This window comes from Heteronotia binoei, chromosome 2 (assembly GCF_032191835.1).
Source record: "Heteronotia binoei isolate CCM8104 ecotype False Entrance Well chromosome 2, APGP_CSIRO_Hbin_v1, whole genome shotgun sequence".
NCBI lineage: Eukaryota > Metazoa > Chordata > Lepidosauria > Squamata > Gekkonidae > Heteronotia > Heteronotia binoei.
The window spans coordinates 187843523-187862984 of record NC_083224.1 but is presented as its reverse complement, the minus strand read 5'-3'; the positions used below and the strand labels follow the sequence as shown (position 1 = coordinate 187862984).

Genomic DNA, 19462 nt, shown 5'->3' with positions numbered 1-19462 from the left:
ACTGCAGTTTGGCCATCCCTGTTGCAAACCAACCTGAGCTCTGTAAGGAACTCTTTGGGGGGAGCAACTCAGAGTCTCTAGCTTTAAATTAAAAATTAACATGAAAAATAAAAATCCCCAAACACATATGAAACTGTCTTCGGCTATCAAAGTCAGAATTCTCTATTCCACCTGGCAGCAGCTCTCCAGGGTGTTAAGTGGAGGAGGTCTATCACACCACCTGCTCCCTGCTCCTTTCTAGCAGAGACACCAGGGACTGAACCTTCCACATGAAAAGCAGATGCTCCGCCAGTGAGCTACGGCTCTTCCCCTAACTCCACCCTCAAACCTCCAGGAATTTCCCAACCCAGTGGCTGCCTGGAGGAACACAAGCTCCTCAAATATCAGGGTTTGTTAACCGTCCTTCAATGAGCCAGAGTCAGGGGAGGGGAAGTATATTAAATAATTATAATTAAATAATAATAATAATCCAAGCCTTTGGCACCGTACATTTCCACAACGGGGCTGAGCAATTTCTCTCTTCCCCTCCCACCCCAACAACCTGTCCCTCAAAGCTACTAGGCCATTTCCCTCCCCACCTGCAAAAGAAGCAACAATTTACTGATTCATATCTAACCTCTCAAAGCTGCACGCTCTGGACCATCTGCTGGTCAATTCCCTCTACAACCCCCCCCCCAAATCCTAGAAGCGGAGGTGAATAAGCAACCCCACCCCAACCCCCACCTCCAGACCCCCTTCACATACCCTTGCAAGTTGGAAAAAGGAGCTGTGAACATTTCACTCCACCCCACTCCCCCCTTTTAAAGTAGTGCCCCCAGGTGGCCCCCCACAGCCACACACATGGGGGGGGGGGTCAGAATCAGCTTACTCCCTCCTCCCAAATTATGAGAGAAGTCATTAATGTCTTTTGCATAAGGGGAAATTAACCCTCCCCCCCACAACACTGAAATCAAAGGGGGATTAACCCCTCACCTTCCAGCCACAAATTACAGCAAGCCCCTCCCAGATGGGCTTTCATCTCAGGTGTCTCTTTGGGGGGGGGGGCGCAGAAAGATCATTAAGAACCTTTCACCGCCCCCCCCAGGTATGGAGGGGGGATTGGTTTGCTGTTATCTGGCCTCCTCCTAAGGGGGGGGGGGGTTAACTATCTTTTTTTTTTAAAGCCACACTTTCCAGGCAACCAGAGTGGAGAGAGCAATGCCTTTTAAGCCCCCCAACCATGACAGACAAGCCCCCCACTTATTTCAAAAGGCAACTTTCAGCCCCTTTCTCTTTAAAGGGGGGGCATAACCTTTAATCACGCCTTCCAGCCCCCACCCTTCAGAGGAAAGGTCGATTTTGAAAAAACATATTTCCGCCTCGTTTTTTTTTTCGTTGGGGGGGAGCAACCCAGAGCCTCCAGCTTCCCCTGACGAGGAGGGGGCGCGGGGAGACACTGAGCATGCGCGCTTCGCCACCGCGCCCCCTACTCACCTCCACCAGCTGCCACCGCCGCTGCTCTCGCCTCGGCCTCCTCTGGGCTCGCCCCGCCAGGCCACGCCCCTTAAGCCCCCGTCTTAGCCAATCGGAGGGGCAGACTGGGAAAGGAGGTGGGGAGGAGGGCGGAGGGCCCGGAGGACGAAGCGACGGGTTCTCGAGCGCGAGTGACAGACGCGGGGACCAATGGAGAAAGAGGTGGGGTAAAAAAATAAGCACAAGACCTTTGAAACAGTTGGAAGGGCAGCTTTCAGATACGTGCAGGGGGTGCTTAACTGTTCTGCGATGAGCCAGAGTCAGGGAAGTATATTAAACGATACTAATCCAAGCCTTCGGGGCTGCACGTTTGCAAAAGGGTGTTGCAAAAAGCGATTTCTCTTTTCTCCTCCCACCCCAACAACCTGCCTTTCAAAGGTATTTCGCTATTTCCCTCCCCCCATGCTAAGGGTGTCGCAGACTACTGTTTCGTATCTAAACCCTCTTTGCTGCACACCTTTTAGTAACTGCTAGCCAGTTCCTTCTACAACCCCTCCACTCCAAGATAAATTTCCACCAGTCTTACAAGCACAGGTGAATAAGTGAATTTGGGATAGGTATTTCACCAATCCTATAAGCACAGGTGAAGATCCTGTGAATTTGGGGTTGGTATTTGTGGGTTTCCTGCATTGTGCAGGGGGTTGGACTAGATGACCCTGGAGGTCCCTTCCAACCCTATGATTCTTAATGGGGACACCACTTGCACGTCCCCTTAATATTCCCTTGCAATTTAGGAAAGGGCAGGAGTCATTTCCTAGAAAAAGAGGTGCTGGAGCTCATTAGCACAATATATTTGCATATGCCACACCCCCTGACCACCAGAAGGTGGACTCAATTATATCAGCTCAGCATGTATCTTTAAAATGCTTCTTGAATTATAATTGTCATAATAAAACTTTACTCCCATGATCCTATCATACTTTTAAAATTACTTTCTCCTATGTGGCCACAGCGGCATGAAGGTTTCCATCTGTCTGCTTTATATGTTTTGGTTATTTCCCCATTTTTTGGTGGGGAAAATATTAGAAGTTTGTCAAATCTTTAGAGTTCAGAAAAATTTTCACAGCGAGTTTGAACAATGGAGCCCAGAAGCAAGTATTGGGTGGTGCAGGTTTATGTAAGAAAGGGGACAATTTAGAGTTTCTGGAGCTCCACTCCTGTGAGCTCAGTCCAAAATGAGGCCTGGTAAATTAATAATAATAATAATAATGCATTAGAGGGGTAATTAAAACTTCTGATAAACCACTATTGCTTTATTAGATAATGTAAAGACGGGAGACTGGTTCATAGAAAAATGGTTTTGTTTCCTTGAATATGTGAATAATAATGATACTGTATTTGGTAAAATCCCGGTAAAGTACATGAATTTCATGATTTATTAACTCTTGGACTGGTCTAGTTCACTGGCGGTTGATGTACTGATATGTATGTAGTGTAAGAAGTGTTCCTGTGAAAAGACATGCGAGATGTGTATAACTTCTATGTATGCAGCAGGGTTTTGTTTGACTCCCCACGTTGGGGTGTGATATTTATTAAAAAATTCTCAATAAAATTTAAATATTAAAAAAACCCTTCTGTTAATAGCAATATTATCACTTCTTTAATCATATCATTAGTTGCAAAAATTATTGCTCATGCCATATTATTTTAATGCATTCTTATTTCATCATTACTGACACACTGTTAATAGTCATTATCAGGGCTTTTTTGAGCAGCAATGCACAGGAATGCAGTTCCAGCTGGCTTGGTGTCAGGAGGTGTGGCCTAATATGTAAATGAGTTCCTGCTGGGCTTTTTCTACAAAAAAATGACCTGGTCATTATAATGTGTTCATTATCGTTAACTGATGCTACAAGCCATGGATTATTATACGTTTCCGTGATCTTGGCTAAGCACAGGGTTGCTGACCGTTGGTGTCGGACATTCTTGGAAATTTCAGGGAGGGAGAATAGGCCTGAGGAGGCGGGGTGGGGCTATGATCTTTGAAGCCATTTTCTCCCGGAAAACTGATGTCTCTTGTCTGGAGTTTAGTTGTAGTTCTGGGAGAAAGCCAGGAACCACGTGGAGACTGGCCAACTTGTGTATGTGAAAGTGTGTGTCTGTGTGCATCTGGAAGTCACGGCGACATCTAGTGACATAATGGGACCAAAGTATGATAGCCTAAGTTTAGTCATCCGAGCTTCTAGGGAGAGTTAGAACTAGGGTTGTCAGGTCTGACTCAATAAATATCTGGGAGCAAAGGTGGGGCAAGCACGATTGAACTCTAAAGGGAGTTCTGGCCATCACATGAAGAAGAAGAAGAAGAAGAAGAAGAAGAAGAAGAAGAAGAAGAAGAAGAAGAAGAAGAAGAAGAAGAAGAAGATGATATTGGATTTATCACTCCGAAGAGTCTCAGAGCGGCTCACAATCTCCTTTCCCTTCCTCCCCCACAACAGACACCCTGTGAGGTAGATGAAGATATTGGATTTATATCCCGCCCTCCACTCCGAAGATTCTCAGAGCGGCTCACAATCTCCTTTACCTTCCTCCCCCACAACAGACACCCTGTGAGGTAGATGAAGATATTGGATTTATATCCCGCCCTCCACTCCGAAGAGTTTCAGAGCGGCTCACAATCTCCTTTCCCTTCCTCCCCCACAACAGACACCCTGTGAGGTAGATGAAGATATTGGATTTATATCCCGCCCTCCACTCCGAAGAGTCTCAGAGCAGCTCACAATCTCCTTTACCTTCCTCCCCCACAACAGACACCCTGTGAGGTGGGTGGGGCTGGAGAGGGCTCTCACAGCAGCTGCCCTTTCAAGGACAACCTCTGCCAGAGCTATGGCTGACCCAAGGCCATTCCAGCAGGTGCAAGTGGAGGAGTGGGGAATCAAACCCGGTTCTCCCAGATAAGAGTCCACACACTTAACCATTACACCAAACTGGCTCTCCATTTAAACGGACTGCACACCTTTGAAATGCCTTCCCTCCATTTGGAATAATGGATAGATGCACCTTCTTTAGGGGCTCATAGAATTAGACCCCTGGTCCAGTCTTTTTTGAAACTTGGGTATTTTGAGAAGAGGCACTGGATGCTATGCTGAAAATCTGATGCATCTACCTCAAAAAACAAGCCCCCCCCCCCAGAGCTCCAGATACCCACAGTTCAATTCTCCATTATACCCTATGGGAATTGGTCTCCCTAGGATATAATAGAGTGCCCAACAGACATTCCCCCTCACACACTTTCTGATAACCATGAAGCAGGGGGAGAGCCTCCAAACTGATATTTTCCCAACAAGGAAACATTCAGAAGCGCATACAAGCACTCGCAAACCTTCCAAGGGCGCATTAACTTCCAAAGGGTAATATGCCCTTGGAAGGTTTGCAAGTTCTTGTATGCGCTTCTGAATGTTTCCTTGTTGGGAAAATATCGGAAGAACTTCTATCTCCCCTCTTTGACAAAAGAATTTAAAACGGCGCAGCAAGTGTCAGCCAGCTCCGGGCTCCGTCAGAGGAGGGCCTGTGGAGTCTTCTGTTGTTATTTACTATACAAGCACCATTTGCACTCGGCACTTTATTATGAGAAGTATATTCTCTAGAAGTTTTGTATGTGCTTAGTTTATGGCTTCTGTTTGTATGAATTACTGACTTTATTGTAAAAATGTTGACGTGATTGTGATAGATATCACTATATTTATGGGATTTTTTGATAAATTGCTATAAGCGACTTTGATGGTTTTTCATTAATACATCATGGTATTTGTTTGGTTTGCTCTCTCCCCGTGATTCCCCCTTGTTGTATCACCCAACTGGGGACTGGCAACCCTAGTTAGAACCCAATGATTTGCCTTTTTGGCTGTCCACGTATCCAGAGAGCCAGTTTGGTGTAGTGGTTAAGTGTGCAGACTCTTATCTGGGAGAACCACGTTTGATTCCCCACTCCTCCATCTGCACCTGCTAGCATGGCTTTGGGTCAGCCATAGCTCTGGCAGAGGTTGTCCTTGAAAGGGCAGCTGCTGTGAGAGTCCTCTCCAGCCCCACCCACCTCACAGGGTGTCTGTTGTGGGGGAGGAAGGTAAAGGAGATTGTGAGCCGCTCTGAGACTCTTCGGAGTGGAGGGCGGGATATAAATCCAATATCTTCATCTACCCCACAGGGTGTCTGTTGTGGGGAGGAAGGTAAAGGAGATTGTGAGCTGCTCTGAGACTCTTCGGAGTGGAGGGCAGGATATAAATCCAATATCTTCTTCTTCTTCATAAAACTCTTGTCCAACACCATATTTCAAATGAACTTTTTTCCTGTCAGCTTTTAAAATTATCCACCTTTCACATGCATGCCTAGTAATGGGGATACTATATGTCAGGGGTGGCCAAACTTACTTAATGTAAGAGCCACACGGAATAAACGTCAGATGTTGGAGAGCCGCAAGACATGAGCATCAGATATTTGAAAGCCATAAAACATGAACATCAGATGTTTGAAAGCCATAATACAGCAAAGAACGAAGGAAGGAAGATGGAGGGGTGAAGAGGTGAAAAGAAAGCAACTTTAAGTGCATTCTTCAAGCTACCAGCTGGCTTGGCTTGAAGAAGTGATTTAAAGAGACAAATGTCATCTCCAAGTTGGCCAATGGACACTGGAGGTTTCAGGAGCCACACAGTATGTGTGAAAGAGCCGCTTATGGCTCCCGAGCCACAGTTTGGCCACCCCTGCTCTATGTTAAGAACTGTCTTGATCTGGTTTGCCAATTACACATCTTTACGTTTAAGAGTCTTTCCTAGCTCTTTCATGGCTGCCTTTCCCAGTCTCAATCTCCTTCTGATTTCCTTTTGGTTGAGGATGGAGCCCAGGAATCGAAAATCTTTAAACAATTTTAATTTCTTCGCCATCAACAACCTACTCAGACATTATTACGTTTGTGTACTGCCAAATGGTCACTGACATCCTTAACTGACTCTGTGGCATGCGTTACTGTAATTATTCTTTTTAAGTTATCTAAAATATTTTTCCTGGGGCCTTATAATCTCAGACATTTGGCAGCTAACAGAGGATGCTGTGCGGACATAGCCACACACTAACACACGCTACAGCAGAGCTTTCTCTGTGGCGGTATACCACGTGGTGAGAGCCCATTTGGTGTAGTGGTTAAGTGCGTGAACTTGACCACTTTGATTCCCCACTCCTCCACTTGCAGCTGCTGAAATGGCCTTGGGTCAGTCATAGCTCTCATAGGAGTTGTCCTCTCAGCCCCACCTACACTTAACAGGGTGTCTGTTGTGGGGGGGGGGGGTGGTGGTGGTAAAGGAGATTGTGACTGCACATGCAATAAAACGTAATGCCAGGTATGGAAGATATAAGCTTTAGAAAAGGATACAGGCAAACCCAATTAATTACATTATTTTTACTCAAAATAAAAACATGCTTAAAACATTGACAATCTTCCTTACAATATCTATGCGATGCCCACCCTCTACTGGGAGACTTTACAAGGACATAATGCGTAGCTCCTGTCATCTGACAATAAAAGTAATGACCAGTTGCTTGTGGGCCAGAGAAGACCCATAGACAGGCCTCTTTCATCCCATGGGCTGTATCCTTGTAGGGTTTTCAAGGCAAGAGATGAACGGAGGTGGTTTGCCATAGCCTGCCTCTATGTTGCAACCCTAGAATTCCTTGGTGGCAAAAGTCAACCTTGCTCAGCTTCTGAGATCTTTGTTTAAAACAATTTATTGATAACATATGGTTACAGTATCTAATTAAATCCTTACTATCTCTAACCCATATGATATTTTCAATCCCCCCTCCCTCCGTAACTAGACTCCCGCCGAGGTTATATACTTAAATTCAATTATAAAGGTACCCTTAACCAAACAAAGTTCAATGTCTGTCTTTCTTTTCTCACATTCATTTTAAAAAATTGTCCAATGTCTTTTCACATTCCACTCTTGCTCTATATATCCTCTAAATTTTTTCCACTCTTTTTTAAAAACGTCCAAATCATAGTCTCTTAAAGTTCTTGTTAGTTTGTCCATCTCACTCCACGATAAAACTTTCACGAACCAGTCCCATTTCTCTGGTATTTTTTCTTGTTTCCACAGCTGTGCATTCAGTGTCCTAGCAGCTGAAAGCAAATACCAAATTAAAGTCCTATCTTCTTTTGGAAATTTTTCCATTTGTAATCCAAGCAGAGCTCAGCTTCTGAGATCTGATGTGAATAGGCTAGCCTGGGCCATCCTAGTTAGCACAAAGCATACATTATAATAATTATTATTCCCAGGGCTTTTTAAAAGCTTGGAGTCAGGGGTATGGCCTAATATGCAAATACTGGCCTTTTTCTATAAAAACCCCTGATTATTACTTGATCATTATTTATTCATCCCATGTTTCAGCTAAAATTGGCTTCCAAACGAGCTCATAAACAGCTGACCATTACAATTCATTGCAGATATTTCTTTATTCAGAGCCAGTAGTTATTATTAGTGGTGGTGGTGGTCGTTATATTCAATTTTGAACCACCCTTCCCCAAAGGACAGGGCTCAAAGGGAGTTCTGGCCGCCACATTTAAAGGGACCATTAGGCAATTATCTGGGGCGCCAGTCCTTTAGGGGCTCCCCTGAGCAGGAGAAAAAGAATCAGGAAATTAAGAAAGAAAGAAGCTCCTCAGCGCCCAGGAACAACGGTGCTTTTGTAACTGACGTGATGACATCTACATAGGGAATAATGGAATGCCCTCAGTGTGACGTAATGCTGCATGTGCGCAAAATCTTGGTGGGGGGGCGGTTGGGTGCATGTCAGGTTTCTGCCTCAGGTGGCAGAACCCCACGCGCCGGCCCTGGGGACTGCACACCTTTTCAAATGCCTTCCCTCCTCTGGAAATAATGAAGGATAGGGGCACCTTCTTTTGGGGCTCATAGAATTGGGCCCTCTGGTCCAATCTTTTTGAAACTTAGAGGGTGTTTTGAGGAGAGGCGTCAGATGCTATGCTGCAAATTTGGTGCCTCTACCTAAAAAAAAAAAAACAGGGCCCCCCAGAGACCTGCAGATCAATTCTCCATTATACCAATGGGAATTGGTCTCCATAGGGAATAATGGAATTCCCAGCAGACATTCTCCTCCTTTCTGATGACCCTGAAGAAGGGGGAGGACCTCCAACCTGGGGAATCCCCTGTCCCCCCCTGGGGACTGGCAACCCTAGTTCCCACTCAGGATCGGCCTGAAATGTTGGCCTCAGCCTGTGTACATCAGGGGGCCAGAGCACTTTGCTTCCACTGTTCGAGACAACGGGGTCGAATGAACAGGAATAGAAAAAAGAAAGCAAGCTTTGGGCATCTTCTGGTCCACAGAAGCTAGAGATGTGCAGAATTCCACCCCCCCCCCCAATGAGTTTTACTTTATACAGTCACTACATCAAGCCGCAAAGAGAAGCAGTCCAGAATAGTAAAACTCTGGGACAGCACCCTTTATAGATCACAGCTCCTAGGCTTCAAGATGGAAGCTCCTGAAGACAGGCAAGGAGTCTAACAGTAGCATCAAATAGCAGGCCTTGTCTGGAAGTCACCTCAAGCTCCACCATTCCATGTTCTGTGCTGTAGCTTCAGTAGCACTGCAGGAGATGTCTACGTGGACTTCTGCCTCATCTTTCTCCTTCTGCGCTTCAGCCTGCGCATGCTTCTTTCACCACTTCACTCTCATATTGGGGTCCCCACGAACGGGGAGCAGAGCTGCAGTCAGATGAAGGAGACCGTGCCAGACACCCTCCACTCAAGATGGCGGTGGCAGCAACAGCAGAAAGGGGATGTGCAGAATTTTTGTAAAACCGGGGAGATACACATCAAGAAAAGAACAGCTGTTGAAGGAGCGGGAAAAACTCTTACAGGAAATACAGAAAGTGAAGGCTTTAAAAGAAAGAAACCGGGCTCATGAAATATCCAAAACAACTGAGCTCCAGAATATAAACAACAAATTGTACAAAGAGAATTGCCAAGCTGAAGGAAGAGGCTAGGGCCTTCAAACAAGAAGCTGAGAAGGATGTTACAAACCTAAAGGAGGCCAAGCAGCTTTTGATCCAACAGAAGCTAGAGCTTCAGGGAAAAGTCAATAACATCAATACAGCCCCTGAGCAGGAGAAAAAGAATCAGGAAATTAAGAAAGAAAGAAGTTTTGAAGAAGAAATATTCTGAACTTGAAGCAAAATTGTAGAATGGCAGACTTTGCCCCCCTAAGGCTGAAAGAGCCGGGTATGGGGGCAATACAACAAGCAATGCCACTGTCTCAAGGGGCAGACATATACTCAGGAGTGGGCAAAGCCTACAAGGAATCAAGCACAAGAGACCCTTTACTTGGGTCCAGGGCTTTTTCTGTAGCAGGAACTTATCTGCATATTAGGCCACACACCCCTGATGTAGCCAATCCTCCAAGAGCTTGCAGGGCTCTTCTTACAGGCTCTACTGTAAGCTCCTGGAGGATTGGCTACATCAGGGGTGTGTGGCCTAATATGCAAAGGAGTTCCTGCTACAAAAAAAGCCCTGCTTGGGTGTACTGGTTGCCATAAACCAGGAGGGGGCACGTGATCACTCATCCTCCTCAATTTCATGGTCTGGTTTTATACCAGTCTGCACTCCCTTCATCCCATGAGAACTCTGCAGGTCCTGCCAGCTTCACCACATTGACACCTCCCTGCTGCCCTGTCCAGATCTCCCACAGCTCCACTGTACCACCGACGTCCCACAGAGGATCCTTCGGCCATGTTGCCACAGTCTCTGTGTGCTGCCCATGCTTCCATTATCAAGTTCTCTGCTCCTTTTTTCAGGATGGGCTGGGGAAAATCTCAGGTACAAGAGACAAGATCGCCAATCAGCATGCGTGCAGGCTCGCTTCTTCTCTGCAGGGAAGGAGAGAGACGAGAGACCAATAGCAAACGTCATTCAAACTGAATCCCACCTCTTTCAATGATCATATATTACTGAAGTATTTATATGCCACACCAAACTTTAAGATGCCCACGTGAATAGAGTGCAGGTAATGTTGCCAGGCTGCAGCCAAAAACTTTTGGGAGATTTGCGGGGTGGGGGCGGGCAGAGACTGGCCTGCTGATATAATTTCTGGTGAAAAGAGCAAGTGATGTCATGAGACACTCTCCGATTTGCAAAAATTGTGCAGTAAAACCATAGTCCTAGAGCAGGGATGTCAAACATGAAGCTCAGAGGCCGAATCAGGCCCCCAGAGAGCTCCTATCAGGTCCCCGAGCAACTGGCTGTCATCTGTTGCCTTCTCCCTCTCTCTTGCTGTCTTCTGCATCACAGCTTGCTCAATCACCCAGGAGCTACAGAGCAAAACCTCTGTTTACTCCATTGACTGAGGCTCCTCCCTTGGGGATGAGGCAGAGCTTGCTCTGCCAGGCCTCTCAATTGCACAGTAGAGCTACTGAGCTGAGCTTCTCTTCCTTCTTTTGGCTGAGGCTCCTCTCCCTCCTGGTTGTCAAGAGTCACTCCATCTTTGTTCCTCTTGCCATATGTATCCAATTAGCTAACAATCATACAATGCTAATGTTGTGCTTGCTATGCTGGCTATTGCTTTGAAGCATCCCTGCTGCTTATCTAGAGGGAGGGTGGCATGTCTGGGAACTTGTGTGTTACTATGCAAACAAGGTCAAGGAAGCTGGTGGAGAAGTATCCAAAGGGGTAGATAACAGACACTTGGGGTGATGATAGAGTAGGAGGGAACCAGCGCAAAATCCCCGCTGTAGCTTGGTGCGCTTTGCTTGAACTGTAACGGTCAGGGCAAGGAGTTATAAGACCTGGGAACTGGCGGGAGAGTCATTTCTGACAACGCCTGTATCTGCCGGTGATGCTGGAATAAAGATCTTGAACTTTACTTGTCTTTTCCTTGCCTCTGGGTCTGACACTGGTCCCCCTGGGGAAGGAAAGAAAGAGCCAGAGCCTCCTTTGTCCAGTTCCCTGGATCCCATAGGAGAAACACAAAAGAAAGCATTTTTAAGACCAATGGGTGCTAATGTTTTAAACGTGTTTTAAGTTTTTTTTTTAAAAAAACTTTAACTGTGTTTGTCTCTGTCATTTATAACGTTTGTATCTCTGCTACCTAATCTTAAATAGAAACACACATGGTCCGGCCTGACAAGGTCTCATTTATGTCAGATCTGGCCATTGTAACAAATGAGTTTGACACCGCTGTCCTAGAGTGTCCTGTAATACCACTGTTGGAAGTAGGGTTCTAATTAGCACTTACTTAGCACTTGACGGGGGGGGGGCGCTGTTTTTTGAAGTAGAGGCACCAAATATGCAGCATAGCATCTAATGCCTCTCCCCAAAGACCCTCCAAGTTTCAAAAAAATTGGACCGGGGGTCCAATTCTATGAGCCCAAAAAGAAGATGCCCCTATATCCTTCATTATTTCCAATGGAGGAAAGGCATTTTAAACGTGTGTGGTCCCTTTAAATGTGACGGCCAGAACTCCCTTTGGAGTTCAGTTATGCTTGTCACAACCTTGCTCCTGGCTCCACCCTCAAAGTTCCCAGATATTTTTTGAATTGGATCTGGTAGCCTACTCCTAGGCAGGCTTCTCTTTGCCCACTAGGCCTCAAATCATGACAGCTTCCTTCAAGGAGCTCAGGGCCACATACGGAGCTCTCTCTTCCTCTGTTTTATCCTCACAACAACCCTGTAACATGGGTTAGGCAGACAAAGTGTCCTTTGGGATGACGTTGGACTAGGCACCTTCTTTCAGTCTAACTTACTTCACAATGTTGTTTCGGGGATAAAACGGAGTAAGGGAAAACAGCATAACCTGCCCCAAGTTCCTTTGAGAAACTGTGTGATAAAGATGAGAGAGACAGGTATGTAAATCACGGCAAAATAAACCAAGGCCAAAAGTAGCAAACAAAATGTTAAAGAGGCATGCAAAGCAGTCAAGATTTTTTTTAGAACACTGGTTACACAAACACATCTCTATCCAGTATTTAAATATTCATAAAACCAGTGTTCCCTCCAAGCTGAGTTAGTTTTTTAGCTCACGCATTTTTGTCTTAGCTCAGAAAGGATGCCCTCTACTGATAATCCTAAAGCAGCAGGAGGGCTTCCAAACCAGGGGTATCTTCTTGTCCAGGTTGTTTTGCCTTGTATTAATTCTACTCCATCACTTTCATCCATCACTTCTATCCATCATTTTCATCACTGTTCTCTTATTCAGGTAATACTTGTAAAGTATTGGGTAAGTTTTTCTGTTCACTTTGCTCAGCTATGGAGTAGGACATATCCCTAGAGAAGAAGAGGGTAGCTGGGGCAGGAAAGATGTTATCTTCCCCCTCAAGTGTAGGGTTGCCAATCTCCAGGTGGGGGCAAGGGATCCCCTGGTTTGGATCCCCAATCCTTCATTATTTCCAAATATCCAGAAGACCCTTGATGAGCAATGCTGATAGGTAAGTGTGACCCTTTTTCTTTTGTGCCACAGATCAAGTCCCAATACTTTCAGGGGTGGGCAAAGTTGCTTAACATGAGAGCCACATAGAATAAATGTCAGATGTTTGAGAGCTGCAAGATTTGAATGTCAGAGAGAAGGAAGGAAGGAAGGAAGGAAGGAAGGAAGGAAGGAAGGAAGGAAGGAAGGAAGGAAGGAAGATAGATAGATAGATAAGGGGAGGGAGATGTGGAAAGAAAGCAACTTTAAATGCATTCTCCAAGCCACCAGCTGGCTTGCTTGGATAAGTGATTTAAAGAGAGAAATGCCTTCTCCAAGTTGGCTAAAGGAATGGTGGGGGCTTTGAGAGGCACACAATATGTGTGAAAGAGCCACATGTGGCTCCCAAGCTGCAGTTTGGCCACCCCTGATCCAGAGGATTGATTTAAGACATGTGGGCTCTTGCAGCTGACATTACTATTACATTACATTACGGGGAGGGACGGTGGCTCAGTGGTAGAGCATCTGCTTGGGAAGCAGAAGGTCCCAGGTTCAATCCCCGGCATCTTCAACTAAAAAGGGTCCAGACAAATAGGTGTGAAAAACCTCAGCTTGAGACCCTGGAGAGCCGCTGCCAGTCTGAGAAGACAATACTGACTTTGATGGACCAAAGGTCTGATTCAGTATAAGGCAGCTTCATATGTTCATATGTACTATCATTGCAACTAAGAATTACAATGCAAGGATAAGCTGACATTCCACTGTGGGCCAAACTAGACATCACAGTCATATTTCAGCAACTGAAAAGGCACATGATTGTTTGATGCTGCTGTGCCCTCAGGGCATTTTCAAATAGCCACATTCTTCTCCAAAATGGCAGCCACTGGTTGGGCTGATGGCTGCCATAATGTTTAGTTTGGCTCTGATTTTTTGAGAGAACCAGCATTTGCATGAGAGAGCTCCCAAATGATGAGAACTGTCATACGAAAGTATGTCTACTGCTTTGTTCTATTGCTTCAGACCAACACAGCTGCCCACTTGGATCTGTCAATGTTACAGTGGGTGAGCGTAATGGCAGGGAACATTGGAAGAGACATGACATATCAGACCAAAAGTCCCTTAAATCCTTCACCCCAAGGATTGGTCATATACCCCACAGGGCTTTTTTTTGCAGCAGGGACTCCTTTGCATATTAGGCCATACACCCCTGATGTAGCCAATCCTCCAAGAGTTTACCAGGCTCTTCATACAGGGCCTACTGTAAGCTCTTGGAGGACTGATTACATTGGGGGGAGTGTAGCCTAATATGCAAAGGAGTTCCTGCTGCAAAAAAAGCCCAGGAGAAAAAAGGAACCCAAAGCAATAGCAATCAATCATTTTTGGTGAGGAATGCCAAAAATGATAGATTGACAATCCAGTCGTAAGTACACTTATGGTGTGTTCATGCCACACTAAATAATGTGTTTTACATCTGGATTTTTGCTGTGTGCCGATTCCGCACTAGACCTTTAATCCCCGTTCAGCCCTGTCCCCAAACTGATTTTCTACACTAGAAGCATAGATTTGGTTTCTATGATTCCACGATTCAAGTGTAGAATGTCATTTTGAGGACAAGGCTGAACCAGATGTAAAACGCATTATTTAGTGTAGTGTACGGTCTTTTAAGTAACGGACTTAGAAGGGTGTAATGCGGTTTAGGACCACACTGTTCAGAAGCATTAGAACTTGAGGATGAAAAATACAGAATGTTGCATGGGGAGGAAATAATATTGTTCAGTATCTTGGTCAGAAGAAAGTAGGCATACTAAATATGTTTTCATTCTCTTCCTCCTGCTGAATTCTCTAATTTTTGTTGCCATTCTTCCTTCTTTCCCTTCCTCCTAGGGTTGCCAAATCCAACAAATATCTGGGGACTTTGGGGGTGGAGCCTGGAGACTTTGGGGGTGAAGCCAGGAGACTTTGGGGGTAGAGCCAGAAGACATTGGGGGTGGAGCCAGAAGGTTGTGATAAGCATAATTGAAAGGGAGTTCCGGCCATCACATTTAAAGGGACTGCACATCTTTCAAAGGCCTTCCCTCCACTGGAAATAATGAAGGATGGGGGCACATTCTTTTGGGACTCATAGAATTGGACCCCCTGGTCCAATCTTTTTGAAACTTGGACGGTGTTTTGAGAAGAGGCATCAGATGCTACGCTGCAGGTTTGGTGCCTCTATCTCAAAACACCCCCTTCCCTGGAGTCCCAGATACCCACGGATCTGTTCTCCATTATACTCCATGGGAATCGTTCTCCATAGTGAACAATGGAATGCCCAGCAGACATTCCCCCCCCCCGCGCTTTCTGATGATCCTGAAGAGGGGGGGGGGGGTCCCCAGTCCCCACCTGGGGATTGGCAACCGTACCTCCTCCCCTTTGTGTTCCTTTTCTCCTGCCTCTTTCTCTCCCCGCTCCCCTCTTCTTGTCCTCCCCTTTTCTCCTCCGCCTTCTTCCCTTCCTTCCTCCCTCCCTCGCCTTTCGCTTTTCCCTTCCGCTTTTCGCCTCCTCCCCCTCCCCCTTTTCGCTTCCTTCCCTTTCTTCCCCCGGCCCTTCCCTGGAGGGTCTCAGCTTGCGCCGGGCGAGGAGGAGAGAGGCGGGGAAGGCAGGCAGGAAGCCCGGGGCCAGGATGGGCGAGCCGCGCCGAGGATAAAGGGGCCATGGCAGCAGCAGGTACGCAGGATCGGGGCCCTGCGCCAGACCCCCCCCTCCCCTCCCGAGCCCCGCCTGGGGGAAGGATGGGTGCGCCCCCCTCTCCCCTCCATCGCCGACTCACCCGCCCTGGCTGGCCCTCAGGCATCCCCCAGGCCGCTGGATGGAGGAGGAGGATCATAGAGCTGGAAGGGATCTCCAGGGTCATCTAGTCCACCCTCCTGCGCAATGCAGGAAACTCACCAATACCACCCCCCACCCCCCACACGCCCCCAGTGACCCTCTGCTCCATGCCCAGAAGATGGCAAAAACCCCTCCAGGATCCCTGGTCAAACTGGCCTGGAGAAAGATTGCTTCCTGACCCCAAAGTGGCAATCATCATTTCCCTGGGCGTGTAAGAAAGGGCCACGAGAATAAGCAGGGATGCTGCCACCTCTCCTGCTCTTCCTCCTTTCAAATTCACAGAATCATCATTGATTCAGAGCAAGCGGAGTATGCAAGGACCAGAGCTTCTCTGGGCATGTACAGAGGGCTCAAGGGAGAAAATTGCTTTCCAAGTGAGAGGGATGTTGATCCCCATAGGCCGGCTGGAGAGCATCTTTGAGCATGTGCAAAGGGTTTGGGTGCTGTGGGGACCCATACTGAGCATCCATTTAAACACAGGGGGCAGAAACAGAGCACTTCTGAGCACGCACAGGTTGCTTAAAACCAGGGCTTTAAAAAAAAAAAAACAGGAACGCCGGCTGGCTTAGTGTCAGGGGGCATGGCCTGATATGCAAACGAGCTCCTGCTGGGCTTTTTTGTAGAAAAAAGTGAAACTGTGTGAAACTGGTGATGTCTGGGGGTGTGGCCTAAAATGCAAATTAGTTCCTGCTGGGCTTTTTCTACCCAAAAATCCCTGCTTAAAATATACCTGGACCGAGTGTGCTTCTGAACGTGCTCCGACTGCTTAAAAGGAACATGGAACAACCAGACTCCTGAACATGATGCTGCTGAACGGTGGCTTCCAGGACGAAGGGAGCGATCCCAGCTTATCCTCCCGACTCCTTCCATTGGTTTTCTTTCTTCAGTTCTGGATGCTGAATCCTTTGGTGGCGATGAATGTCTGGAAGAGGACGAGGAGGAGCTGGAGGCCAGCCTGGAGGACCCTGAGAGCGAACCGGTGGGGAAGTTCATTCCCGGCGGGCGCGGCTGCTGCATCCTGACCCGCCGCGGGATCACTCTGCGGGTGCTGCTAAAGGATGGCCTGATCGAGCCGGGAGAAGGCGTGCTCTCCATTTACTACCTGGTGAGATAACGGGGCTTCTCTTGCCCTTCCCCACCTTGTATATTCCCTCTTGGCAAAGCCAGCCTCCCCCTCCCTGCTCCAAAAATTACTCATGGCTGCATAGACCTGACCTCTAAGCTGAGTTAGTGTGAGCTAGCTAATAATTGTTTAGCCTCCGGCTCACACATTTTTGTCTTAGCTAAGGAAGAATGGCCCCAGAGCGAACTAATTTATGCAGTAGCCAAATCGCTTGCTCACAACTTTAATGCCAGCAGCTCATGAAGCAGAATTCTTGCTAAGACTCCTCAGCTTAGAGGGAACATTGAACCCGATGTGTCTGAAATAGGCTTGCCAGTCCCCAAGTTGCAGTGGGGGATCCCCTGGTTTTTCAGGCTCTTCCCTGCCCCGCCCCAACAGCCACCATGTGCCTTTAAACCTCGGGAGGCTTAGAAGAGGTTTGCAACTGTTTGAGTTTCTGAATGTGTGTGTGCCTTTAAATTTCAAGAGGAAAGCTGCAGGGGGAACGGTGAGCAGGAGATCTCAGTCCCTCTGTTTATTTGGAGGAAAACTCCACCCCCTAGGCCATTCTTTCATTTTCCTGAAGAAGTTGGTGGAAATAGTGCAGATGGTTACATTCAACAACTTGAGCAAGCTGCCCCAGTGAAATCACAAAAATATGTGCTTGTGAACTGTGTTTATTTTGGCTGCTTTGTGAGAGCATGTGAGTGTGTGCTCACTTTCATTTAGTGAAAGTGCAGCTGCTGGGGGATGAGGAAATGAAGACAGTATTCAGGGGAACTGCACTGCTGTATTTTTATTTATTTAGTTCAGGGAACAGGAAAGTCTCCTGGCTCCATCCCCAAAGTCTCCCGGCTCTACTCCCAAAGTCCCCAGGTATTTTCTGAGTTGGACCTGGCAACCCTAGTCTGAGATGCCCCTCTCTGTTGAACAGGTCTAACGTCAAATTAATCATTCAGAGGATTTTCAGAATAACATGTTGCTTTAAAAAACAAACAAGTTAATAGTCCTCATTGTTGTAGCCCAGAAACACATGGACTTCTAGGCATCTAGTTGTGACATAATAGCAGAGGGAATGAGCTGAAATCTTGCCTCAGGCACAGACTTATTAAGTGACCTTGGGGAAACCGTTCTGCCTCAGCCGCACCCTATAGAGCAGTGGTGGCAAACCTATGGCATGGGTGCCCTGTGGGCAGGCGCACTCCCTACCCCCCCCCTGTCAGGCAATGTTTCATTGAAGCCAGTTATGCTTATTGATTGTATTTAATCCGTGCTTACTAACCCTATTGTTTAGTAGATTGCTAAATACTAATACCTGTGCCCTGCAGAAAGATCAAGGAGGGGTGGGAAAGGAGGTTGCCAAAACTCCAAAGGGCAGCCCAGTCTTTGAAGTGTAGAATACCAGGCTGACCACCCTGGCGCCTCCCGGGCGAGAGCAAGGACACCACAGGAAGGAGGATGTAACTATTCCTAGGAAGAGATAAGCGGCAGGTGAAAGTAACAAATGCAGGGACAAATGTAGATTTATTATGAGAAGCAATTTAAAGCCCTAGTCTTTGAAGTATATTCATAAATACCAATGGTTCAGGCTATTCGTTATCAGTTTCAATGAATACGTGTAGAGAGTAACATTGTTGTAATCAATAAATGAAACTTAGTTTCTTAATCAAGACGACTTTGATCATTTTTGGGACTTCAATGAACCCTTTGCTGACACCCCCGCGCACAAGGCTTGGCTCCCCCCCGCCGTCACGGCCCCGCACCTTCTCTCTCCCCCGAGTTGCAATGCAGCCGTGCTCCGTGGTTCCCCCTCCTCTTCAGAGGTGCGCTGAGCCGCACTGCGCCAAACCTGGACCCTACCGACTTCGATGTGGTCAGTGTGCCTTCTAACTCTTTGATGCCCACGCAGGAGAAAGCTTAGCTCCCCCTCACTTCTGGCTTCAAAGAGTTAGAAGATCGGGGAAAAAACCAAGAATTTAAATTAAAATTTTAACAGATGCAAAAGAGAGAGGCGGATTTCAATTACCAGACTTAAAATTATATCATGAAGCAGTTTGCTTAGTATGGATAAAAGAATGGATAATGTTGTTTAAACAAAAAACTCTTAGCGTTGGAAGGTCATGGAAATACATTTGGCTGGCACGCTTATATGTATTATGTGGGGGGGGGGGAAGATAGACGGCTTTTTCTCTCACCATTATATAAGAAACAGCTTGCTAAATACATGGATGAAATATAAGAAATATGGAGATGAGAGAAAACCGTTATGGATAGTTCCAGCCAAAGTGATAAAAATAACAGCTGAGACGGGTGAAGAAAAGTGGTTGTCATATAATCAACTATTAAAAATACAAAGTGGCAAAATAGAATTGAAAACTGCTGAAGAGCTGAATAATAAATATGATTGGTTTCAAATGCAACAAATAAAGAGCTTGGTGGAGAATGATATTAAAACTGAAGGAATAAGAAAAGAGCAAACAGAAATGGAAAAAGTTCTGCTTGGAGACAACGAAAATTAATTTCAAAATTATATAAATTACTTTTTAAATGGTCTACGGAAGATGAAGTAGTGAAATCTCAAAT

General features: G+C 46.4%; 2 protein-coding genes across 4 annotated transcripts in view; one reads left to right on the top strand and one right to left on the bottom strand.

The window, feature by feature from the left end:
- Positions 1 to 1587, bottom strand: part of SLC25A42 (solute carrier family 25 member 42) — a 53776-nt gene extending 52189 nt beyond the window's left edge. The window contains exon 1 of one of the 3 annotated variants that reach the window (XM_060232691.1): positions 1474 to 1587. The gene's annotated coding sequence lies outside the window, so the exon portion shown is untranslated. The remainder of the gene's footprint in view (positions 1 to 1473) is intronic. The other 2 variants (XM_060232690.1, XM_060232692.1) reach the window with 2 other exon arrangements.
- Positions 1588 to 15541: 13954 nt separating this feature from the next.
- The window catches only part of MPND (MPN domain containing), a 36375-nt gene continuing 32454 nt past the window's right edge, over positions 15542 to 19462 (top strand). Inside the window, exons 1-2 of the mRNA XM_060232684.1 lie at positions 15542 to 15615; positions 16665 to 16882. Of these exons, the coding sequence (XP_060088667.1) occupies positions 15603 to 15615; positions 16665 to 16882 (231 nt within the window). The 5' untranslated portion in view covers positions 15542 to 15602. The remainder of the gene's footprint in view (positions 15616 to 16664; positions 16883 to 19462) is intronic.